The sequence below is a fragment of the Fusarium graminearum genome, chromosome 3 (genome assembly GCF_000240135.3).
Source record: "Fusarium graminearum PH-1 chromosome 3, whole genome shotgun sequence".
In the NCBI taxonomy this organism is placed as follows: Eukaryota; Fungi; Ascomycota; class Sordariomycetes; order Hypocreales; family Nectriaceae; genus Fusarium; species Fusarium graminearum.
In genome coordinates, this window is record NC_026476.1 from 4,772,054 (window position 1) to 4,796,836 (window position 24,783).

Here is a 24,783-nt window from a genome sequence, read left to right on the forward strand (position 1 = left end):
AATGCCGGCATTCCCTTACCCACTAATGTCCCGTCCTCTGCCCTTATGGGTGGCACGATCAAGCGTCTTGGTGGACGAAAGATCCGAAAGATCGTTCACGATGATTGGGAGAACGACCTAGAGATCCCCGACTCCTCTCAAGGCCTCAAGATAAAGAGGCCAGAGCAGCCTAAATCCCCCGACACATCGCGACATGTCAGTTTTGGCTCAACTTCTACTCACACTAGTCCCATCAATTGGGGCAATTCACCTCCCACTTCTCCTTTTGACCAGGATACCCGACGAGAATCTGGTCATTCAATTCAAGCTTTCCAGAGCATGCAGTCTATTCAGTCCGCCACAAGCAATCTCTCAGCAGCTATCAACTTGGATAGATTCAAAGATGGCGACGATGATGACGATTTCTTTGATGGTGGTGACACTATCAGAGCCTCCAAGACCCACCAACTTCCGAAACCTGTTTCATTTATCACGCCTCCCACTCCTCAGAGGGATGTCAAGCCTGCCAAAGCCGCCAGTACTGATGACGATTTTGAGACGGATCTTGAGCTTCCGTCGGATGGAAAGCTGAAGCTCTCCATGAGAAAGGAGATCCCAAAGACACCTGCTAATCAGTCGGATGATCTGGATTGGGGAGAGGGGAGCCTGGGCACTCGATGGGGTGGTACTCGACGAGACACGCGTTCTGCCCGAAACTCGGCTGCTTCCGCTCTCAGCCCAAGTATTTCAAGTTCTATCACTGCTGAGAGTGAAGACGAGACGTTTGATGGATTGGTCTTGCCTCCTGGTCCTGTTAATTGGACTGAGAGACTCCAGCAACGCCGAAAGAGCAAATCTCCCAACCGAATCTCCGAGGAACCCATTGTGCCTCCCAAGAAGGTTCCGGCTGAGGCTGATAAACCCGATTTTCTTGATGGGCTCGACATTGGCGAAGGAGATGTTTTTGACTCGAGCAAGCTCACTCTGCACAAGAATGTCAAAGTCAAAGAGACACGACCGGCTAGCCCGGCTCGTCCTAAGACGGCACTGTCTCTCACATTCACAAACAAACCAGTCAATTCGACTCGCATACCCCGTCTGAACCACCATGAGCGAACTCACTCAACATCGCTGGAGCCGGTCTCTGAGAGCGGCGGTCCTATTCCCCAGCGTACACGCCGCTCACATTCCAGAATGGGTCACTCGGCTCAGTCATCCATTGCCAGTATGCCAACGCCTACCACAACTTCACCATCCCGTGGGATGCCACCCCCACCGCCACGCAGAAGGGAAGTTGGCACGCGAACCTCGACAAACTCGCTTCGCAATGAACCAACAACAACTAGCGCTCAGCTTCTTAAGCAGAAACGCTCGATGCCAGCGATTCGAGCGTCGAATACCCCGGCCAGACAGTCGGCGTACCGCCATGATAGGCCGCCACCAAGGTCTGAAAGCAATCGACCGTCGTCTGGGATTCGACCAAAAACGCCGACCGAACGACAGCGACAAGGTTCAATGGATAGCCCCGCAACTGTCCGCAAGACACATCTTCCGTTCCTGCCAGCTGGTGCTTCTCAATCACAGTCGCAGCACGTTGCTACCAAGCGCAGCGGATTCCGTCGCCATGACTCTGACACCTCCATCGGCTCTATTGATTTGCGGCCCAGCTCTCGCACAATTTCGCGATCCACAATGCGATCGCCCAGCCCCAACCATCGTCACCGTGCGACTGCGGATACATGGGAGCGGTTGAGCAAGCCGAAGAACAAGAAGAACTTTGGCGATGGCCACGAGCTGGACGGTTTCGATGATTTGCCAACATCCAGAGAAACCGAAACAAGGTACCTGAAACAGCCTACTAGCTCAGGACCCAAGGTTGCCATGCGCAACAAGCTGTACCAGAACGTTCTTCCAGACAGGAACTTAGTGAACTCCCCATCACACCCTGCCCCTCGACCTTCCTTCACTCCTCATTTTGCCCGTGACACCGCTGCAAGTAGAATTGCACGAGAGACCGCACTGGCGCAACGAGTCCCTAGCAATGGTCCGTTGACACCTTTGAACTCTCAGCGGACCACTCATCTTTCGTCGAGGAGTAATTTGACTCCCACCATTCCCCACCACTCCAACATTCGATCAAGGAAGCATAAGCGACCCCAGCAGACAAAGCCGCACTTGATTTCGAACCTGAACAGTGGCAAAGAATCAAAGAGTAAGTTCATCGAGAATCAGATTACAAGTACTCCCGCTAACCAGGATTCAGTGGTCAATGGAATGTTTTACAACGCAAACACCTACAGATGGGAGGGCAACGAAAACGCCCTCAACGTGTTTGAGCCTCCAGTACAGACACCTACTCAGGCCGTCGCCTCAACCACTACGCGCGAGAAGGATTCGGCAACACCTCGTCCGGCATTGATCACTAACATTAGTGCTACCAAGGGCGTTCAGGTCGTTGGCGGCATGGTGTTTGACCCTCAAAACATGTGTTGGCTCAAATTAGACAACCCAGCTCAACCATCCTCTGAGACTAGCGATACTATGGATGGTTTTGATGCGCTCGATGACGACGACGAGGATGTCTTCAAAGACATTCCAGATTTGGAAGACAATACCGTCGACGATGAAGGCGTCCAAGGTCGTACTAGCGACATCAAGGACGAATGGCTCGTCGGCGAAGAATTTGACGTTGGTCCTGAGTTCATCAGACGACAACGCGAAGAAGAAGATCGGTGGAGAAGAAAGTGCGAGAAATGGATCGGCCGAGGATCCAGAGATCGCGAAGCTTGGCGGTGGACGATCCGCGAGCTTGTCTCACAATTCGCCGATTTGGCGATGTGAGAGTTCCGAGCCTCGTGGCTCTTATCATTCTTCGGCTTCATTGTTTAAACGACAACTTGTAATACGAACACTCATCATACCGAGTAGTTGTGGATACACAATATGGCGGAGCACCTACATCACGTCATGTAAGGAACGAGCAATCGGTTATCACGAAAGAATTATGACTGGATACCCCCAGGTGGTTTGGGTTGTTTTTATGCGTTACGACACCGGTAATGGATTTTCTGCGGGTTATTCTTTTTTTGCTTTTTGCCAGCAACCAAGGGATGGATGGATAATGATGATGACCATGTATTATATGGCAACGATGGATTGGACTGACGTTGGGTTTTGACGAACGATAGAAAAAACTGATGGGAAGCAGCAGAACCTCGCCTTGCGGAAGAGGTACTGGACTGGAACTATTTATGATGATACGAACTTGACGACACGACTTACTACTTACTTTAACCGATACGTTCTCTTTTAGATTTCCTTTGTACCTAGTCAGCTCTTATAGCACAACAATCAAACTTTCCTTAAACCATTATTCATTCGACGTGACGTTGCAATGTAACTTGAAAACATGCCTTGTTTATTATCTAGCGTATAAGATGAAAGAACTTCTACATGACGAACACAAAAAGTCGTCAAACCCATAACCATTTTTAGAACAACAAACTCCTGCCAACGGTAGAGAAGCTGGTATCTACATCTACTTTTTGCTCTCCTTCTCCTTCTTTGCCTTTGCCTTTTTGCTGTTGCTGTTGGGATCCAGACCTCTTCGGCGCATGGCGTTTCTTCGTCCCTTCTCCATGTATTCCTTGTCCTCGTCGTCATCCCAGCCACCAAAGTCGTCGCTCTTCTTTCCGGACTCCTCGTCGTCTGTGGCGATGGGGGTCTTGTCGATAAACTCGGTCTCGTCAGCAGGACCGGTAGTGCGATCACGAGCATTTGAGGCACTGGCGGGTGTAGGTCCGATCTTCTGGAACTTGGCAACGTAGAAACCATCGACGTTGAGGGAGTGAGGGTAGAATCGCCTTGTCAGAGACACAGAGGGGTCGAACTTCTTGCCCATGTAGCTAGTGAAACCCTCCTTTCCGAAGGTTAGGCCAGCATCGACGAGGCGAACGTTGGGGCGACGGGAGAGAGCGTAGTTGACAACCTGCTCGTTCTCCTCGACGGTAACGGAACAAGTAGAGTAGACAATGTAGCCACCTGTCTTGGAGGCGTGGTTGACAGAGTCAATGGCAGCGAGAAGAAGCTGCTTCTGGAGGTGGGGGAGTTGCATAAAGTCGAGCTCGGTCTTATTGGTCTTGACACTAGGATCCTTGGCAATAACTCCAGTTCCTGAGCAAGGAGCATCGAGAAGGACGCGGTCGAAGCCACCCATGGGCTTGGGGAACTCTCGGGCATCATAGTTGGAAACGATGACGTTACGGCATCCCAGACGGTGGATGTTACCGATAAGACCCTTGGCACGAGCCTTGTTGGGATCGTTGGCAACAACGATACCGGTGTTCTTCATCATGGCGGACATGTATGTGGTCTTTCCACCAGGAGCAGAGGCCATATCAAGCACTCGCTCGTTCTCCTGGGGGTCAAGAGCCATACAGGGAAGGAAAGAGGAGGCAGCCTGGAGGATGTAGTGACCAGCGAGGTACTCAGGAGTAGCACCAAGAGGGACACTGCTCTCAAAGACCTGAAGACCGACCTTGGACCACTTGCCGACGGGCTCAAGAGTGACACCACGGTTGATAAGAGCCTGAGCAAGATCACGACGGTGGGTGCGGAGGGTGTTTGTGCGGATGACAACGGGACGCGCCGACTCGTTGGCCTCGAAGAAAGCGAAAGCCTCGCGGGGTGTGAAGAGGTTGAAGAGCTTTTCGGCCAGGTACGCGGAGTAGCCGTAGTAGGAGCAGATGTCCTTGAGAAGCTGTGATACATACTCGGTTCTTGAGCGACCTTCCTCGGAGAGCTTGGCAAAGTCGTCGAGGACGCGGATGTTCTCGGTGATTCTTGTTCGCAGAAGCTGCAGATCGGGAGCCAGGAGGGCTTGTGTCTTGGTAGCGAGCTCGTCGTCGCTGTCCTCGTCGGAGAGAATGTGAGGCTTGTCGCCGTCGATGTTTGTCTGAAGAGCTTGCTCGGCCATCTCAGCCTCAGCCTCGGCGGCTTCCTCTGCCCTTTGAAGATCCAATTTCCTTGTAAGACCCTCAATGTTGGCGGCTGTGAGCTTCTCCTCGGCGTCTGACTCGTCCTCGTCTTCAGAGAACATAGCCCTTGTGCCCTTGCCTCCCTCCTCGTCAGAGTCGAGTACAGAGTCGTCGTCGTTGTCAGATTCGAGGAAATCGTCCTTGAGTCCAGCGCCGCCGAGGTCTGATGAGCCATCCTCCAAGTCGTCGAGGTCAAACTCATCATCCATCTCCTCATCGGAAAGGTCTTCCAGTGCCGGCACTGGGGCCTTCTTGCTCTTCTTCGACCTAGGGTTGACCTTTGGCGCAGAAGTAGAATCAGGCGCCGCAGCAGCCTTTACAGGCTTGGTGACCTTTGTCTTCTTGACATCCTTCTTAGCGACTCCGTTCTTCTTGGACTCGACGAGCTTCTCCTTGGTGACGGTTTTGCGCTTCTTCCTCTCGGGGGTCTCAACGACGGGATCAGCTGGGAGACCGGCCTTGCGCTTGAGCTTTGCGAAATGTTCCTCGGACAAGGGTTGGGGAGGACCCTGTTTCTTCATGCGACGACCGACACCCATTTTGAAAGATTGTGTCGAATTGGAAAAAGTTGGTAAAGAATTGGTTCGACCAAGATGCAAAACAGATCTGGTCTTGTTCTTTGGCCTAGAAAAAGTTACAATAGATCGCGCCCCGCCGAAACTTTTTTCTGCGCGCGCTGATAGCAAGGGTCCGATAAGCGGCAGAACTTCGTATCAGCCAATGGTGCATCGCGGTGCCTTAGTCAGCGTCTGTCGATTGCTGAGGCGTGGAGCTTGCTTTGTAGAGGTGGTGTTTAATGACGATACTCGAAGCTGTCCACTACTAAAACACTCCTATTGTTGTGAGTTTCGGTACCGATAACTTTGCCATATTTTAACGATATCTTAAAATAAAACTGTCAGAGTGGCTGCCTAACACACTCTACACCCAAACCGTATCCTTTCCACTCAACCTAGCTCAACCCCGCCTTCATCGAGCTTACAGCCGATTTCAACTACGAAGCTATCACCATGTCTGAAACCGCTTTCGCCCAGACTTTTCTCGGGTCGCTCGAGTCGCGACCTGTTCGACTATCAGCCGATCATGTCGAAGACCCCAAATCCTTCCCAGCCCGACCACCAGTATGATTTCCGTCTTCGTTTACCAAGTCAATCGCCTAACATCACTTTAGTACATCATCCCCCGCATGCCAAACGCAATGAGCAAGCCTAACAACCTCGCACCTGGTTCCGAACGAAGTATTACTGTCTCGCTGAAGTCCCTTCGCAACCCTCCCCTGAGCATCAAGCTTACCTCTCAACCCCTCGATACCTCGATCCTGGACATCAAGAACAACATTCAGAAGCAGACAAGGATACCCGCCGCTAAGACGAAGCTGTTGCACAACAAGAAGCCTATACCCGACAGTAAGATTCTCAAGGAAATTTTGGGCGAGACGGATATGTCTATCGAGTTCACAGTCATGGTCATTGGCGGGGCTGCTGCTATCCCACCGGAGGAGCCTGAGGCCACCCCTGAGGCCCAGCCTACGGGTGCACATGCGCTGCAGACAGATGAATTCTGGAGCGACCTCAAGGGATTCTTGATGCAGAGATTAAAGGATGAGGCTGAGGCGGAGCGCCTTTCAGGTCTTTTCAAATCCAGTTGGCAGTCAAACCAGGCAAATCCCTAGATTTAGAAGCAAGCACAGCATTACAAAGACACAACGTCAAACAAATAATAAAATGCCCATGATTGCCATATACCAGCATGCGGTTTTATTTTCCGGGGTTACGTACGATACATGGTCAGGGCTGGCAATTATGCGAATTTACGTTTCGCCTCCTGAAGCAAACTCGTTGGTTACGTCCCCAAAAGAAACGAAAACCCCATGGTCTCCCCGCGCCTGTTTCCATCCGCACACTATGCACTCCTACTCATTTGATTGCTTGCTTATTTTGGCGTCTCAACTCTTGAAACGGCCATAGGTATGTTCAAACTCCATCACCACCCGCTTCTATAAGGGAGCGCGGGGCGGCGATTAGGCGATTTCATGACGACGCGCTTAAGCGGCAAGACCCTTGCTGACGGTCTTGAGGATGGAGTCGTATTCGATGTCATCAGTGTCATTGGCCTGCAACTCGGTGGCAATGCCGGTGAGCGATCGCTTAAGGGCCTCCTTGGAGGAAGCGTAGATCATCTTGGGCTTTGTGGGGAGTTAGTTGATTTGTACTTGTGAGTTGGCCAAATAGTATGCATCCACGTACCTGGATACCAGCATCATCAGGAGACCAGGCGATGAAGGTGATCTTGTTTCTGCCCAGTTGTCAGTATTTTTTGCTTATAGAACAGGGCCACTCGCAAGCCAGAGCAAGGTTGCATACCGGATACCATCGCCGGAGGCCAGGTTGTACTCGAAGTCGTAAACGGCGTAACGGGGACCCTTGCCAACAGCGCCCTACAGCAAAAAGTGTCAGAATCGGCGATTCGGCCTTCTCGTTTCTCTCTCTCTCTCTCATTTGTTAAATTGGCATGCGTACAGTTCGGCTCTTGGCGGTAGCGTTGACGAGCGTCTCACGGAAGTCCTCCCAATCTCGGCTCTCAGAGGCCTTGTCGATAACGATCTCCTTGTAATCGTCAGAGAGCTTGTAGACGATGAACTTGTACTTCTTGTTAAGCTTCAAGTCGTTGAAAGCAGTAATGCAGTCCTGGGAAACGGTGGCTCTATTTTGGAAAAACAAAGCTCGAGGTTAGCGCGGTTGTCTCAGAATTTGGTGCCAGGCTGCTGCTGCGTGTTGCCCCGCGGCGGGCGTCATAATCATGATCGAGGGGGAGGGGGAGATGAGCAGCGAAGCGAGGTTTGACGGCGGGGGAGAAATGAATTTCTGCGGACGGGCGCGGATGAAATAATTGAGGAGAGGAGCGAGAGTACGAACCCGGATTGAGACTGTGAGGTTCTGTTAGATTCAGGGTCTTTTTTGGTGGTTTTGGAGAGAAGCTTACCATGATTGCGGTCTACGTCAGGAGACGGGATGTTTAGGATGAGGGGTGGTCGGGCTGGTGGGAGCTTAAAATTAGCTATCAAGAGCAACAGGGAGTCGAGAAAAGAGGAAATATTGGGTGTTATGTATGGTGTTGGAGATATCAAAAGGGCATTTACGTACCGAAGGTAGAGTGTGGATGAAGAAAGGAACAAACAGTCTCACGATGCGAAAGGACAAAGTCGTTTAGAAATGGGCGCTCGAGAGTAAGAGAGTGAGAAGTGGGTTGTATCTTAGTTTAGGCGGTAGAGGGAGAGAATTGTCTGTCCCATAGAAAGGCGGGGCCGTTGCGGGAGAAACTTGAGTCGAGCGAGTCTGGTTGTTCGTCTCCTCTCCTCCTCCTCCTCCTCTTGCTCCTCTCTTGCTCCTCCCACCTCGTTTCTTGGTGGGGGTTGCCTGTAAGATAGATCATCCACGTGACTGGCCAAGCGTGTCAAGTCTGTAGGTATCTTTGTCTGGTTTTGTTACTAGACAGGAAGATGTTGATAATATAATATTTATCTAGGCAATATTTACTGTCTGTTCCTCATGTTTGGTATCCGAGTCTCAACCTAAATTGTTGTTTGAAACAAACACAACCCTGGCTCGTAACTCGTCATCCTGTTCATGCAATCAAATCAACCCCTGCTCTGTATCTCGGTGTCTCGGAACCTGTTTTCAGCCCACATTGGGTACCTCAAAGTAAACATTTGGTTCTTGAAATAGATTACAGATAAACGATGCCCAATCCCATATGGATACCAGACGACGGTAGCAGGTAAGTAAGTATACTAGACAGATAGACAGTAACGTGGAGTAGTGCAAGTATATCTAATGTTTTACATTTTCCTCTCTTTTGTATCTCATATCTTTTCATGCTAGTGCTACAATCAATACTATTATACATGGCTCTCAAAGTGTAGCCAGAAATTCCGTAAAGGGTATGAAGACGAATGCTGTGGTCCGACAACTGATAGAGAGGAGATGAGTTTGAAAGACCACCACACCCGTCCCGTCATAACACGCAAACCATTGTGCGCCGTTCATCCATCCAGCTTTTGATTTTTGTTATACAACACAACGTAAAGTCATATCATTCCGTCTCTTACATCATACCTCCCATACCACCCATGCCGCCCATGCCTCCCATGCCGCCCATAGGAGGACCACCGGCACCCTTCTCCTCAGGGGCGTCGACGATAGCGACCTCGGTGGTACCGAGAAGAGAGGCGACACCACTGGCGTCAATGAGACCAGTTCGGACGACCTTGAAGGGGTCGAGGATACCAGCGTTGATCATGTCAACGTACTCGCCCTTGGCGCTGTCGAAACCCTTGTTGAAGTCAGCGGCGTGCTCGTCGGTGAGCTTGCCGACAACGACGGAGCTCTCAAGACCGGCGTTCTCGATAATGGTTCGGGCGGGGCGGGTGATGGCGTTCTTGACGATGCTGACACCAAGCTGCTGGTCAAAGTTGGCAGTGGGGACCTCGTTGAGGGCCTGGGCAGAGGCCTTGATGAGGGCAGTGCCACCACCGGGCAGGATACCCTCCTCAACAGCGGCGCGGGTGGCGTTCAGAGCATCAACGAATCGATCCTTCTTCTCACCGACCTCAACCTCGGACGAGCCACCAACCTTGATGACAGCAACACCGCCAGAGAGCTTGGCAAGACGTTCCTGGAGCTTCTCCTTCTCGTACTCGGAGGTAGTGGGGTCGGCAATGACACCACGGATCTGCTCACATCGCTGAGCAATGGCGTCCTTGCTGCCACCACCGTTGAGGACAATGGTGTCCTCCTTGGTGATGGTGATGGAACCAGTGGATCCAAGCATGTCGGGGGTGGCCTTGTCAAGCTTGATGTCAAGCTCATCAGTGAAGACGGTACCGTCGGTAAGGATGGCGAGATCGCCGAGGATGGACTTGCGGTTGTCACCGAAACCAGGGGCCTTGACAGCAGCGACCTGGAGCTGGCCACGGAGCTTGTTCAGGATGCAGACAGCAAGAGCCTCACCCTCAATGTCCTCAGCAATGATGACCAGAGGTCGGCGCTGCTGGGTGGAGACCTCAAGAGCGGGGATGATGTCTTGGACAGCAGAGATCTTCTTCTCGGAGAGGAGGATGAGAGGGTTCTCAAACTCGACCTTCTGGGACTTGGTGTCGGTGATGAAGTAGGGGGAGACGAATCCACGGTCGAATCGCATACCCTCGGTAACCTCAAGCTCATCGGCAACGGTCTTGCCCTCCTTGCAGGTGATGACACCCTCCTTGCCAACCTTCTCCATGGCGTTGGCAATCATCTGACCAATGTGGACGTCGCCGTTGGCAGAGATGGTAGCGACCTGAGCGATCTCAGCGCTGGTGGTGATGTCTCGCTTGTTCTTCTGGAGGAACTGGACGACGGCCTCAACAGCAGCCTGGATACCGCGGCGGAGGTCCATGGGGTTGCAGCCGGCGGCAACGTTCTTGACAGTCTCGGAGAAGATGGCACGGGCGAGAACAGTAGCGGTGGTGGTACCGTCACCGGCGACCTCGTTGGTCTTGGAAGCAACATCCTGGAGGAGCTTGGCACCGAGGTTCTCGAACTTGTCCTTGAGGCTCACAGCGCGGGCAACGGTAACACCATCTATAATGAGTTAGTTTGAAGTTTGCAAATAGTCTTTTGGAGGTTATACAAACCCTTGGTGATCTTGGGAGAGCCAAAGCTGGACTCAATGAGGACATTTCGGCCCTTGGGACCGAGTGTGGTAGCAACGGCCTTGGCGAGGGTGTCGACACCAGCGAGGAGAGCGGCACGACCCTCAACACCGAACTTGAGCTCCTATATAAATTGTTAGCGGGCAATTCGACTGTCATGGCGTCCGAGTGCCATCATACCTTGTGAGCAAATCGGACCTGCTGGCTGAGGCTGCCGGCTCGGTACTTGGTGGCTGCCGAGGACAGAGCAGAGGCTCGGGCCCGGGTGTTCAATGCGCGCTGCATGATTGTGTAATTATGGGGTATATGGTAGAACTACAAGAAAAGGAGAAAAGTGAAACGCTCGTGAGGAATTCGACCTTGGGGAGAGAGGACGGACGAGTAAAAGAGGTTGGGAGAGGTGAGGGAGACAAAAGGTTGAGTTCATATGATGGCGAGCGACTGAGAAGCTCCCAAAAAAATGGAATCGTCCCCGTCGCTCGGAGTGTCGGATTCGGTGAAACCCAGAAGCGACGCTAAACCTAATGTGTACAAGCGCCACCGGCCATTGACTTCTACACCTTTCCAACGACATCTGTGAAGCTCGCTACTAAACGCCCTGGAACATTTGGAAACGGGGCAGTTGAAGGCCTGGAACTCATATTACCGGAGCCATAGCCGAGGACGGCACTGACAGCAGCCCAAATAGAGCCTCTGACTGGATGGATACTGACGGGTCACGCTCGGCTTTCAATGTCCTAGGACGTCCAAGTCAATTCTCTCCATCTCCACGAGCAAGAAGAAAAAGGACTAGGTAGGCAGACTCCACTCCTAATGTTGCATGACAAATTAATTGTCTGGGGTTCGCCGATTTTCCATGGGGCTCAACCGTGTAAGTTGTCTGGCTAGCATCCACAAGATGCCTAGTCTTTGGTGTTTCTGCAGCCTATACCATGCCCAAGGCTACTGCATAGACCCTGGAGTGATGATTGGTCATGTTTGTTGTCATTACAAAAATCCTTCCTATAGTTAAAGTCCATGCCGAGACACATGAGATGAGAATCTGGTTATGTACAACCCAAAGCATCATGGCTGGCGAACTGAGGATGATAATCAAGAGCAGAGCAGAGCAGAGCTTAGACGCTTTCGATCAGATGGACATCACATGTGACAAGCGTTGTAGTTTCAAAATGTTATAAAGAATCAAATACCACTAAGCACACATAATAGCACGAACCAACTCCAATCCCGTATCGTTACAGCCAACTCGAAGGCCATGACAAGCACATGATATTGTCACTATGAAGGTACATCAAGTTGACCAAATCTGTGCCGTATATGCACTCCATTTTCATGATGAACACTAATACTCAGTTCCGTCCCCCATCTAGTTGTGCGCAATGCGGCGGCGCTTGAACTTGCTGACCATGCGGTAGAGCGAGGATCGCTCACTTCGCTCAGGGAACTCGGCGTCAGTGGTAGCCTTCTTCTTCTCGGGCTTCTTGTAAGCGGCCCAAATCTGGGTGTTGAGTTCGGGCTTGTCGTCGGCGTCGACGGTCATGTCGCTTGAGGACACGCTCTCGTTCTCAGACATGCCGTAGGGAACACCTTGCTGCCAGATATCAACAGCAGACTCGAGAGCCTGGCGGGCGTGCATCCGAGCAGTCTCCTCAATGGAGTCCTCGAAGGCCTTCTTGATGACTTGAGGGAGCTCGTACGAGAGGTTGCTGACAAGCTGGTTGGCGCTTGCGAGGTTCTGGGCAGTGGCGTAGTTGTTGTAGGCCTGAGGCTCAAGAAGGTCTTGCATGCGAGCAATGTGGTCATGCTGGACCTTGAGCTGATCTCGCACGGCTTGGTTCTGCTTCTCGAGAGCGTCGTTTTGCTTCTTGAAGAAACGACTTTCCTTGCGAAGAGAGAAGGATTGGTTCTGGAGAAGGTCATACTGCTTCTGAAGAGTATGGTCTTGTTGCTGGACAATGTGACTCTGGTGCTGAAGGATACCAGCCTGATGCTGCGTGAGGTTGTCTTGTCGCTGGATGAGACTACTCTGGTGTCGAAGCATGCCTGCATGATGCTGGGCGAGGTTGCCCTGCTGCTGGAGAATGCCGGCATTTTGCTGAAGAGTGGCACCGAGGCGCTGGGCCAGTGACTTCTGTTTCGCAGCGAGAAGCACTTGCTTCTCAACAGCATACTCGTGAGCTTTGAATAACTCGCTCTGCTGCTTGAGAAGACCAGTGTGCTGTTTGACATTGGCAGAGAATCTACCAACATTCATGCGAAGAGGCCCGGTAGCGTCAGCAATGCCCTGCTCAATAGTGTGCTCGACCATGGAGCACATGTCATCGTCAACGTTGATGAGATCATGCTCAGTGGGTCGACGAACCATGGCGTTAGAAGCGTTGTAGTAGTGTTGCTCATTCTCAACAGCCTGAAGGTAGTGGTTGACACGACGAGCGGCTTCTTGCTGGTTATCGCGGTGCTGAGAGGCGGCACGCTGTTGGATACCCAAGGCAATTTGCTCTCGGAGGTGGACATACGAAGGGGGGGCATGCTCAAGATGGTTACCACGAACACGTCGAAGATGAACGAGCGAGTTGAAGTCGTCTGTGACAGCGTGAACATCGAGAGAAGTCTCTGTGGTGGCAGGAAGCTCTCCGTTGTGTCGGGCTTCAGCGACCGACAGATACATCAACTTGATCTCGTCGCTTGTGTAAGCCTGGCCATTTCGAACAATTATCTTTCCCTCGGGGTTCAAAGGGCAGTGGCTTTGATGGGGAATGTCAGGTCGGGGGAGGAAAGCCTCGATGGGTGACTCGGGAGGAGAATCATCCCCGACAGAAGTGTTGCTCTCGAGAGAAGGCTCGTACTTGGAAGTAGTGGAGTCCTCAATGATCTCATCCTCGTGAGCAACAGCAAGCTTCTCGAGGCGAGCAACGACAGGGCACATGGCATCGTAGTCAGGTGTAATAGTGCCAGGCTCGGAGTCGTTGTCCTCGAAGGTGACCTCCAGAGGAGTGCGAGGAGGAGTAGAATCCCACATGATGAATACTCGTCGGATAGCAATGAAGCTCAATACTAGTAGCAAAATTGCTTTCTTCGACACGAGTATAGAGAGATGAGTGCGCCTTGGAGGTGTTAGCTCGAGATCAGAGGATGTGCAGAGGATGTAATGAACACTCACGAGAAGCAGATTCCACTCGAAGCTTTTCAGAAAGATTCTTGGAGAAGAAGATAAAATTGGCTTTAGCAACGATATTCAACGTAAATAGAATAAACGATGGTGGTGGTGAAGCTCGATGCTGGTGGTAGAGAAAGCCAACTGTGAGCGTGGGTGAAGAAGAAGAGAAGAGCTCAGAACCCGAGAGCAGGAGAACTGAGGGTATGCGGAGTCAAACGCAGCTTTAGCACCCCCTCAATTGGATCAATTAACAAAAGCTACCTATTGTTCTATTCATGTTTGAGCGCAACAATTTGACTTGCATGCACGCTGTGGGGCTTTGATGGCCGCACTTAAACTGGCGTTGACAATTCCTGGCAGCTGGCCAACAGGTGCCAAACGGCGCGTTCGATTTCATCTCGAATTTTTGAGTAAAACTGTGCGTTTAGTTTTCAGCGGGCAGTGTGTTTCTGCGCACCCGAGCGAGCGGAGTTCATCCCGTCTCGTAGACGTTGGCACAGTCAAACATACAATACCAACACTCCTTCATTGGGAGTTTGAGATAGATAATCACTTTTTGATTACAGCGAGATGATGAAGTATGAGAATCTTGCATGGACTTTTACATTAATAATGGCCCATGAATTGTGACTACTTGAATGTCCTGTGATTCTCCTCAATCTGATGCACTGCTACCCCAACTCTGCGCATACGCTGTCACATCCTGATCAGATATCTAGCTTGCCATGAGATCGGTACATTCCGTAGCATTCCTCCCGTTCAAAATCATGTCCTTCTCCATGTGTGTCTTGGTTGAAGTGCTTAAGACTCGTCAGAGGCGGGAACGTCTGTAGTAGATAAGTCAGTAAATAATGAACAGGCAAATGGATCGAGAATCGCATACCAGAGAGAGACTTGGGAGACTCGGCAGAAGCTTCGTCCTGCTCTTCTTCCTTCTTCTCTACTACTTCTTCCTTCTTGACCTTGCGCTTGGTAGCAGAAGCCTTGGACTTGGGCTTGGGCTCCTCCTCATCGTCGGACTCCTTCTTGGCCTTGGCGCGAGGAGTTCGGGGCTTTTTAGCACTGCCAGTTGTCTCGCCCTTGGCCTTGCGCTTTCCAGGTGTGGTAGGAGTGGCAGGAGGGCTGTCGCCATTTCCATCGCCGTTGTTGGCGGCGACAAGGGCGCCAGGGCGAGAGATACCATGAGCCTTGAGCATACGCTCATATCGCTTTTGACTGTTTGATCATAGGTCAGCATCCGTAGTGGAGGCGAGGGAAAGCATGTACTTACGCAGCGGCCTTGCTGACGATGCTAAGCTCATCGGCGACAGCCTGAAAGTCAGGCTAAGACTGTCAGTATCGGACATTGAAGTGCGGGAGCTTGTATGACATACTCGGCCGTTACTTGTGTGTCCAATGCAGGACACAAGGAACTTCACCTGGTCGGCGGGCTCTGCCTTAGACATGATGACGAATGTTTGGTCTAGATAGAGTGAGTGACAAATAAGAGATGGAAGTAAGACGATAATAGAATATAGGATGAAGGATGAAGAGTGTCTCAGAGCATACAGTGTTTGATGTTGGTGTTGTGGTTGAGTGTGCTGGTGATCAAGTGTAAACAGGAGGGAAGATGATGGGAGGATGAAAGGTGGGAGAAGAGACGAGGGGAGTCCGAGTTGGTTCAAGGAAACAAAGACTAAACTAATTTGAACGGCATACCACAACAAACGCTGGCTGCCACAGGCAAGGCAACAGTTCACGACTACTAAGTGACTTGAAAGACGGGACGAAGAGGCAGCAACCAAACATAACACTCCACCACTTTTTCTCCTACGTGACATTTTTACAGGTATGGAACGTAGCAATGCAATACAACTCACCGTAGTAGCCGGCTAGATACTGGAAGAAGCACCGGGCGTTTTCAAAAAAAAAAATCGTATGCAACGACTCTGACCTGACAGTTGCTGCCAGCTGCCAGCTTGAATGCTGGTACGGAGGTACCAAAAGCAGCCGATTGTCCGCACACTGGGTCATAGAGGAGATCAAAAGTGTCTGAATGATTTTTGGGGTATGAAATTATCGTGCAAAATGCTTCGGAGCTCGTAGATGATATTTTCATAACTGAGGTGCCCAAAGTGGCCATTCAGGGGTAAGTCCATTTGACGTATTCGTAGTGACACTCAGCAATATCTTCTTGTATTTGATAAACTGCAGTCACAGGACCTCTCGATGGGAAATTTGACGATATATTTTCCATGACACACGGGTTGGTTAAATTCATTCAATAAGTTTGGCGTGCGGCTTTGACACCAAATTGAAATCGATGTGACCAGCACTTGTAATCACCACCAAATTAAAGCTTCAGATGTTTGCTCAAAGTCTCATTTTCATTGTTTCAATGTATCGAGGGTATTCTTAGCCGGATCCCTTGGATCTCATTGGAGATGTCGCAGTGCAAATCATGCACAATACATCTTCCACGGTATCATTCCCTCAATGTGTCCATAGGCAAACCACTTAATCCATATCCTCATCCTCATTCTCAGACTTGACATTCTTGCTCTCTGGCTTTACCTCATCTTTGACATCCTCGTCATCTTCGTCGTCGTCCTCGGGCTCAGTCTTCTTGGCCACCTTCTTGGCGGCAGGCTTGCGGGGGGTGCGAGGAGCGCGAGGCTTCTTGGTGACCTTGTCTCCAGCCGCGGCAGCAGGACCCTTGCGAGGGCTAGCAGTGGCAGAATCACCGCGCCAGCCATGGCGGACCGACATCTGGCGGAAACGTTCCTTGGCGCATTTGGCGTCCTTGAGGCTGAGGGTCTGGGCGACGGCGTCCCAGTCGGCATCGGGCTTCTGGGTCATATTGTCAAAGATAGCCTTGATGAATCGAAGTTCACCATCAGTGAGGCCAGTGGGGGAGCCATCCTCGCCGGAGCTCTTCTTGGCAGGCATGATGATTGATAGACTGCGTTCGTGTCAGTGTTTGATGAAAGGGCTAGGTGGTTGTAAGAAATACTGACAGTGATGAGTGTTTGCAAGATATTGATAGTGTAGAGTTAAAAGTTCCCTTGAGGTTAGGAACTTTTGGCTGTGTGTGGATTGTGTGTTGGTAGAGAAGTCAGGTTGTGAGGATGGAAAGATTGAGTGGGAGGATGGCAGGAGGAGGGGTTTTATGGCTGGGACCAGGCAAGACGAGTGCCAGAGCAGGAGGATGAATTTTGAGCTAGCCTACATTAACAAAACGAAACAGACGTCCAGAATCACTATTGTCAGTTGTGGTCACAGCAACAATAGCAAGCTTGCGGTAGCGGTCACTTGCAAGCAGCTGCGGGCGGGCATGCACAGGCAGCAAAGGCGGAGAAAGATAACTGCAGGCATACCGCTCCAAGTAGACGTAAATTATTGATACTATCGCTTGATTGCATTCATCCGCAAAATAATGAACTACCTTGGATGATCAAATGGGGTGACTTTATCCCCAGTAACCACTCGAATTGAGGATCAAGGGGACGACACTCCTCAACCACAACTCACCTTCTACGACTTACACAAAATCAATCACTTGGATTGTATCAAATTTTACCAAGTATGCTAGTATTTCCCTAGCCTTTTTTATTCCATGTCGTGGGTTTTGTATGGTACTATGTCGCTACCCTAGCTGTCACATCCTGAGATAGTGTACCATTTCCATCCCATCAATCATTCCAGACTTTCCACAAATCTCATAGATCGTAGTTTTCAGTCCAAATTCCCTGCTTCCCTGTACAGTGCCGTAATTACTGGAAGAAGGGGTACGCAATGTCGGTGTCGTCAAAGTTGCCAAAGCTGTGCTGGTCATCCGATTTCTTCTCGGGAGTCTTCTCCGAGTCGTGATCTTCATCCTTCACAGAAGGCTTGGGCATCTCTTCGTCATCGTCAAAGATGTCGAAAGACTCCTCTTCCTTCTTGACCTTGTTGTTCTTCCCCTTGCCCTTGACGGTGCTACGAGGGGTGGTGGTCTTGGAGACGCGGCCGCCAGCTGTCTTTCGGGGAGTGGCAGGGGCGCGAGGGGCAGCGGTGGTCTCGGTAGAGATACCCAGCTTGCGCTTGACCTGACCGAAGCGGACCTAGAGATATCCGGGTCAGTACGGGATTGAGATGATAGGTGAGGGTGTATGATAGGGGTGATGTCATGGCAGGCATAGGAAGATGAGACTCACTTTGGCGACATCGGCATTCTTGAATCCAGCCTCGGTAGCGACAGCGTTCCAGTCAACATCGGCCTTGTTGCGAGTATGCTTGACGATGCTGAAGAACAGCATAGCCTCAGCGGCAGTGGGCTCTCTCTTGTTGTCAGCCATAGCAGTGATGTTCTACAAAATGTTAGCTTAAGGGTTGATGACTCAGAAGGGAGTATCGAGTGTTATTACATTTGTCTTGTGAAGTGAAAGCTGGTATGTATTTGTGGTGTGGTTGTTGTGAGAGACGAAAGAGCAGGAGGGAATTCTTGGTGCGGAGGGGAGAGAGTAAATATGCCAAAGGGTGAAGGGGTTTGGGCCTAAATCTTAGGGGAGAAGCAAACCGAAACTGCAAGAGAGCTTTCAGAGCTTGGGTAACGGAAGAGTCAGTGTTTGATCAGAGTGCAGTGCTGAAAAAGCCGAGCGATTCACTGAGCTGGTGCGCAGGGAGCCTTGCAATAGTGAAGGTCCGCTTGCGAAGTTAAGGATGCTTGCTTTGCTCCCTACAGTTACGCCGTTGGTGATATTTTCCCCTCTTTTGCTCTCATTCTGAAGTTTTATGGCACTGCCAACTGCCAAGCATTAGTATCGCATGGTTGCTATACCATAACAGACACACAAGCCATTAGAATGTTCCAGTCCCCTGAGATACTATGTTTAGGCAGTCTTCCATCAATGAGAACGTAATGCAGTATGGAGATATTTCTCATATTAGATTGCATACAGAAACGCTAGTATACAGCTTTCATAGCGACGTGTGAGTTCCAACAAGACGAATTCCAGTAACCGATGACCTTTTTTTTATCGTCTGTCCATGTCAACCTCAAAGAACAGTTGACCCCAGTGGGCAGACCCAAATAGAAACCAGAGATGAATAATACCATGACAGTAAGGAGATAATGGAAGTACCTTGTGAAAGAAAAAGTCGTTGTCATTAAGTCATATAAAAGAAAGAAGCAATCTACCAGGACACCAGTTTTTGTACATCATCAATCTCACCCCCTCTACCTCTATCCGTATCACTTCGTCTTTCCCGTTCTGAATGAGTATCAGAAGGATTGATCATTGAAGTGATCCATCCATCCAGGGCTGCAGTCCGCAAGAGACGAGGTACCGTTGAAATCGACAACGTCAGGACTACCATGAGGGTCACCACTAATGGTAGGCTTGAAGGAAGTCAAGTCGTAAGGGGGGTCAAACGTATGAAAGGGGGATTGCCCTACAACGATAGGATCGTGAAGAGGTTGAGCCATGAAGTCAGGAGCAGAGTCCATAGAAGGACCAAACCCGTTACTTATTCTCAAGTCCTCGAGGGAGGCTGGGTTGATAGCAAGGCCTTGCATGTCATCACTGCAAGGAGTCAGGAAGCGATGGTCGAAATCGTCTCGGCGGTCGGTTGGGTAAGGAGACAAGGTCGAGGCGGGAGAGAACTGCGCCAGGTAGCCTTGGTTCTTTTCCTGTTTGATGAGAGGACTTTGATGAGCTTGAGCATAAGATGCGATGCTCTCTGCAGAGTTTGGCTTTGCAAGGCTCTGGTTCTTGGGCTTCTGCGTCTTTTTCGACTTTGCTACTCGACTCTTGTCTTCAGCACGAGCTCTCTTCTGTGGCTGGTGGCCCCTGACAGTGTCACGGAAGCGAGTATATCGCATCCTTGCGGCATGTCCATTTGTAATGGGCTGTAGGAGTACCGGGTCTGAGGCGACTGCATTCCAGTCGATCTAAGAAGGATGTTAGGAATATACTCGTGAGGGTGCTCGTAGTTGGATTTACTTACATCCTTAAGATTTTTCTGGTTCAAGATGGCCATAAGGAATCTAGCCATGCCGTTCTCGCTGTTGGGAGTCATTATAAATGTTGTGTAGTGTGAAAAGAAAAATAACAATATGAGTAAATAGATAGTAAAGAAGAAGAATAGTAGATTGAGGCAAGAATGATGTCGTGGATTTAGGCAGAATTCTTGTCAAGGTTTGATAATATAGATTAGAACATGTGAAGCTACTAGGCAGCTATGTCTTTGGATGCCTTAGATATGGAGCCTGACAATGTCGGAACGAAGGAGTCAGCGGTCCGAATATGATGTTGAAAAGTTCGACTCTGAGTCACTGTCACAGTGGAACGTGACCTTCGTAAACTCGAAGAAATGATTCGACGAGGCTGAAGCTGAACCGAGGATAATAAATCGGATGGATGAAAATGGTTAAAGTCGAGTCGTTCAAGGGATTTTGCAGAAGTTGGTTATTCTCTTGAACCAACAAGATGAACGAGGCCGAAGTGGAACGGGCCGGCAAGAGGCGTATCGGGAGGAAACCCCGTCTTTGAAAGGGGGTCAGTAGAGCCCAACGAAGTCGATTTATATGTGCATGTGAAACGTTTGTCTGGATGGTTGTTATGGATGAATACGAAGGACGGATGAGGAAGAGAGACGGAAGAGATGGAAAAGGGAGGCAGCACTAAGAAAGAGGAAACAGAAGAGGAGGAGAGGGGATCTGTGTTATATGTAGGAATCCGCCGTGCAGTAGCTGTTTGCTAAGATCCAACCTAAAAGTGATACCACACACACCTCTTGACAGTACATCTACACCCATCCCATCCCATACCAATACCATCCATACCAACAACTCCTTGTGGGGGAACGAAGCTAGCAAGTACCCAACAGGCAGATACAGGGGGAGGATCTATGGATCCCAGTCCAGGCACAGCATGGGTCCCATAGCGCAATGCTGCACTGCAGAGAGCCGTGAGGAAACTGTCTGAGATGACAGAATATCCATGGAAAAGGGAGGTCAATGATGGCGACGATGCTCCATAGTTGCCTGAATTAAAATCTCGTCCTGTCGGAACCAAAGACGATCCTTCCCGTTGATGGAAAATGGGGCGCGCCGATGGGCTGTGGTCGGCGCGAACACCGCGTAAAGTGGTTGCTGACCCCCCGCTAAGCCCACTAATTCTGAGTCTAAGACAGCGCCCCATGGCCCCCGAGGTCCCCTGTCGCCGGAGCTAGGGGCGCTGCAGCCATTACGCTCCAGTGGGTGCGGCAGGTCCAGTTTCAATTAATGGATTGTTTTTAGAATCAAGAAGAGGTGGCATCAACCTGTTGAGAAGATCAATCCTCTTGATGATATTAATTGATTTGGACTTCGCCTAGAATGATAGAGGGCTTAATAGGTACCTACTATCTCCCTCTCGATCCTTCCCTCAAGAGGTAAACGATCGGATCTCGTAAGCTTAAAATCAGCCAAGGACAATTCAATTAACCAAAGACGAGACTTCTAAATCAAAGCTTCCGACACATCAAACTAAAGCAGGCTTTGGACAGGGGTGTAAATCCCAGGAATGGAGTGAAACCACAGAGTGTGACTCATTTCGCGGGTCACCGACGAATTATCTACGGCACTTGGGGCATACGACATGCAACAGCCCAGGGGGAGAAAACTTGAAGCCAACCTGGTTGGACAACTTGGCGATCCATAGCGACCATAATGATGATGATGGTTGTTTACATTGCCTCGTGGCACTTTATAGATGCATTCTTAATTGGTCGGATGGACTGGATTGAGCTTAAACCCGATCATGGTGTGTGGAAAAGTTCACATTGATAAAAGTTTGATAGTAATTGATACGAGACAAGAGAGATTCACAAATGGCCACCTAACGCCTTGACACTCAAAGAATGAAAGAGATTGCAGCATGCAGCCGATCCGCCGAGGCTTGCTTGCTTTGCTTTGCCCTTTTGGCTATTGACACCCAGCTGAGGGGTGTAGCCTAGAAAAATGTTAATGGATGGAAGCCGAGACGACGAGAATGAAAAGCAGCAATTCAACAACCACAACAGCTGGAGAAGTCTGGAAAGTTTCAGTTTATATTGATCTGAGGATAATAATACATTTGTTTTATCACAAATCTCTTCTACGGTCGCGTATGGCTCGCTATTCAATTGTTGGTCGTTATGGAGGGCATGAGATGAAGTGGGTGGGAGACGCGACGGGCGCGAAGCTGGTGGGACCTTGTTCATCAGGAAATGGGAACGAAAGCACGTGAGAAAAGGCCCCACTCCGTCCTCTTTTCTTGTCCCCCCTCTTTGTTCTTCTCAGGCTTCAGGCCCCTTGCTTCAAAAGTGTGGCGCAACTCTGGTCTTTTGCCACTTGACCAACTCCGTTTTCACTACCGTTTCGCTTACGTAGCTACATCTTCTAGACCGTTTCGAGAGCACACCTTTCATAACTCGGCTTGTGATGCACATCTCGTGAGTTTTACTTTTGTGTTGTGACGGTTGTTGGCACTTAACCAAGTCATCTGCCATTGGCTCAGGATACGTTTAATTCTTTACCTTTTTCTGATGGTCTATTCAGCGTCGTTGAGAATGAGGTTGAACCCAAATAAAAACCTTGACCATGTCTGTTATTCAACGGCTTTTCTATGATCACGGCAACCTTCCTGGATAATCATCATCAAACAAAACAGAGTAGCAACCGAGTAGAAGAAAAAGCAAAGACTCGAGAAAAACAATCACAAATGATATCCTGCCCAATTACATCTCGACCTGCACAATGCACAATGATAAGCTCTACTCTACTCTACTCTACTGGATGCATCGGAGCCATCATTCATCCGGATCCGATGGACACTTACTACGTAGTGTGTCGTCTTCCATGCTTCCCCATGCCAAGAAGATGCAGTGGACGAAGGAGCTTGGACCAACCTGTTCCGTTCAGAGACTCTCCCTACCTCCCTCTACTAACTATTATTATCTTACCTTAGCAATTTCACTACACTACCAATTTTCCCATTGATCCAGCCATTGCCTTAACAGCTTCCAACCATCTCAAGTCGCGTCACCGCCTCAAAGCCTATCAAAACTTGTCAAGTCGACTTTTTCAGTAACTGCTCCTGTCCAGTATGAATAGTAAAAACTGGAATGACAGGGCAGACAAAGACTTGTTCTTTACTATTCTCTCCGTTAAAAACATTGGCGTCATAAGCGGCTCGGAATGGACCACTATTGGTAACCATATGAGAAGCCTGGGCTATGGCTTCACCAATGAAGGCTGTCGGTAAGTCCTTTATGCTTTATACTTTTATTATTGTATATGTACTCGTTACTCGGTCAATTACAATACGATCCCGCTCAGTTAAACCACACAAACTGCCTATCACGTCTTAACAATTGCTGTCGCTGTCTCATTCTACGCGTCAAAGTTGACTTATACACATCCACCAGCTCTTTTAACTATCACACCACACAATCATACTCATATATCCATTCATAACCCCAACATATATAATATATTCCAAATTTCAAACTGATCTCACACAATACAATACTTCTCAAACTTTTACTCTTCACAATACTAACATCATGCCAGTCAACACTTTCAAGGTCTACGTCGGGCTCAACACAAGTCAGACATTCCTGGCCCTAATGGAGACACAGTACGGCGGAATGATCCGACTATGAATCCCATCACACGTCGTCCCGGTCCTGGAAGAGGTCGACCTAGAAAACAGCCTCCTGTTCCAGTTCCCGGAGCTCCGGGAGAGGGTGCTCCTCATCCACCTCTGGCACTCGGTATCGATCATGGGCCACCACCCAATTCTGCGCCTCCTTATCCCCAGGGTGCCCAGTCTTATGACCCTACTCCTGCTGGTCATCAACCCACACATCCTCAACAAGTCCAGGCTGCTATGAGACCTGGCACTATCTCTTCTGCGCCGCCTACACCACAGGCATCGACTCCTGGCAATGCGGTCCCTGGTCCAGGCCCGGTCACGTACCCAAGCCCAAATCTTACACCTGCGCTCCCTCAGAATCCTCCTCACTTACACCCTCTTCAACATGGACAGCCTGGTCAATCCGGTCAACCCGGTCAACAGCCTCAGCAGCCTCAGCAGCCTCAGCCTGAGCAGCAGTCTCAATCTGATCAACAATCCCAACCTGACCAACAACCTCAGCAGCCTCAGCCTCAGCAGACTCAACCTCAGTCAGCTCAACAATCTCAACCCGGCCAACAACCCAACCCAACCACGCAGCCTCAGCCTCAGCCTCAGCCTGATCAGGAGATACAGCACGACTACCAATCTCAGGAGCTTCCGCAAGAACCACCACAAGAGACTCGCGAAGCTACTGACACAGACGCCATATCTCAATCTCAACCTCAACCAATAGAACAGAACCACGAGCCCCATGCCATCTTGCCTCAAGAGCAATTACAGCCGGAACATGAAGATATAGATGCCGATGGTGATGCGGACGGCGAGGTAGATGTGGATAACGACGAACCTAGTGCTAAACGACAACGTATGGGTTCGCCAGAACCTGCAAAGGACGATGACATGGATGATGAAGCTGTGTTAGCCCTCGCAGCTCACAGTGGCCCCACGGATTTTGCTTCCGAGTAAGTTAATTATTGCCTGCTTGACGTGAACCACGCGGACTAACCGTTTCCAGTTTTGCTACTTATGGTGAAGCATAGATAGTAGCCCCCTTACTAGACAAATTTTATATCACGGGCATGGGCGTTAGAGACTGGGAGTTGCGCAAATGGTCCTTGTTTTTTTACTATGCGAAATAGATACCTGCAAGCGTGGAATGATGTCTATTGCGCAGTTTGTTACAACTGGCTCAAATGTTTGTATAAAAGGGGGCAGGTGCTTTATTGCTACAGAACGGAGGAGATAAACCATTGTCTATGGATCTAAAATATAAACTACATGTATACATATAGGTAG

General features: G+C 50.0%; 11 protein-coding genes across 11 annotated transcripts; 3 read left to right on the top strand and 8 right to left on the bottom strand.

Moving 5' to 3' along the window:
- Window positions 1-45: 45 nt before the first annotated feature.
- Window positions 46-2,820, top strand: FGSG_06242 (uncharacterized protein; the record flags this gene model as incomplete). Its single annotated transcript, XM_011326588.1, has 1 exon — window positions 46-2,820. One exon carries the CDS (start codon window positions 46-48, stop codon window positions 2,818-2,820), a length of 2,775 nt encoding a protein of 924 aa, XP_011324890.1.
- A 697-nt stretch (window positions 2,821-3,517) lies between these two features.
- FGSG_06243 (nucleolar protein 2) lies at window positions 3,518-5,554 on the bottom strand (the record flags this gene model as incomplete). Its single annotated transcript, XM_011326589.1, has 1 exon — window positions 3,518-5,554. One exon carries the CDS (start codon window positions 5,552-5,554, stop codon window positions 3,518-3,520), a length of 2,037 nt encoding a protein of 678 aa, XP_011324891.1.
- Window positions 5,555-6,025: 471 nt separating this feature from the next.
- On the top strand, window positions 6,026-6,687 carry FGSG_06244 (uncharacterized protein; the record flags this gene model as incomplete). Its single annotated transcript, XM_011326590.1, has 2 exons — window positions 6,026-6,136; window positions 6,187-6,687. 2 exons carry the CDS (start codon window positions 6,026-6,028, stop codon window positions 6,685-6,687), a joined length of 612 nt encoding a protein of 203 aa, XP_011324892.1.
- On the bottom strand, window positions 6,318-8,246 carry FGSG_06245 (uncharacterized protein). The gene is made up of 7 exons (XM_011326591.1): window positions 8,159-8,246; window positions 7,998-8,051; window positions 7,931-7,941; window positions 7,535-7,718; window positions 7,379-7,452; window positions 7,262-7,310; window positions 6,318-7,200 (listed from the first exon to the last, which is right to left on the bottom strand). The coding sequence occupies exons 2-7, from the start codon at window positions 7,998-8,000 to the stop codon at window positions 7,060-7,062; spliced, it is 462 nt and encodes a 153-aa protein (XP_011324893.1). The 5' UTR covers window positions 8,001-8,051; window positions 8,159-8,246; the 3' UTR covers window positions 6,318-7,059.
- An 873-nt stretch (window positions 8,247-9,119) lies between these two features.
- Window positions 9,120-10,992, bottom strand: FGSG_06246 (heat shock protein 60; the record flags this gene model as incomplete). Its single annotated transcript, XM_011326592.1, has 3 exons — window positions 9,120-10,636; window positions 10,690-10,831; window positions 10,888-10,992. 3 exons carry the CDS (start codon window positions 10,990-10,992, stop codon window positions 9,120-9,122), a joined length of 1,764 nt encoding a protein of 587 aa, XP_011324894.1.
- Window positions 10,993-12,073: 1,081 nt separating this feature from the next.
- On the bottom strand, window positions 12,074-13,726 carry FGSG_06247 (uncharacterized protein; the record flags this gene model as incomplete). The annotated part of the gene is made up of 1 exon (XM_011326593.1): window positions 12,074-13,726. The coding sequence occupies one exon, from the start codon at window positions 13,724-13,726 to the stop codon at window positions 12,074-12,076; it is 1,653 nt and encodes a 550-aa protein (XP_011324895.1).
- Window positions 13,727-14,665: 939 nt separating this feature from the next.
- Window positions 14,666-15,309, bottom strand: FGSG_06248 (uncharacterized protein; the record flags this gene model as incomplete). The annotated part of the gene is made up of 4 exons (XM_011326594.1): window positions 14,666-14,691; window positions 14,748-15,079; window positions 15,135-15,187; window positions 15,238-15,309. 4 exons carry the CDS (start codon window positions 15,307-15,309, stop codon window positions 14,666-14,668), a joined length of 483 nt encoding a protein of 160 aa, XP_011324896.1.
- Window positions 15,310-16,360: 1,051 nt separating this feature from the next.
- Window positions 16,361-16,792, bottom strand: FGSG_06249 (uncharacterized protein; the record flags this gene model as incomplete). The annotated part of the gene is made up of 1 exon (XM_011326595.1): window positions 16,361-16,792. One exon carries the CDS (start codon window positions 16,790-16,792, stop codon window positions 16,361-16,363), a length of 432 nt encoding a protein of 143 aa, XP_011324897.1.
- An 824-nt stretch (window positions 16,793-17,616) lies between these two features.
- Window positions 17,617-18,180, bottom strand: FGSG_06250 (uncharacterized protein; the record flags this gene model as incomplete). Its single annotated transcript, XM_011326596.1, has 2 exons — window positions 17,617-17,946; window positions 18,040-18,180. 2 exons carry the CDS (start codon window positions 18,178-18,180, stop codon window positions 17,617-17,619), a joined length of 471 nt encoding a protein of 156 aa, XP_011324898.1.
- Window positions 18,181-19,106: 926 nt separating this feature from the next.
- Window positions 19,107-19,903, bottom strand: FGSG_06251 (uncharacterized protein; the record flags this gene model as incomplete). Its single annotated transcript, XM_011326597.1, has 2 exons — window positions 19,107-19,775; window positions 19,832-19,903. 2 exons carry the CDS (start codon window positions 19,901-19,903, stop codon window positions 19,107-19,109), a joined length of 741 nt encoding a protein of 246 aa, XP_011324899.1.
- Window positions 19,904-22,953: 3,050 nt separating this feature from the next.
- FGSG_06252 (uncharacterized protein) lies at window positions 22,954-24,527 on the top strand (the record flags this gene model as incomplete). The annotated part of the gene is made up of 3 exons (XM_011326598.1): window positions 22,954-23,108; window positions 23,421-24,449; window positions 24,503-24,527. 3 exons carry the CDS (start codon window positions 22,954-22,956, stop codon window positions 24,525-24,527), a joined length of 1,209 nt encoding a protein of 402 aa, XP_011324900.1.
- Between the last annotated feature and the right edge of the window lie 256 nt (window positions 24,528-24,783).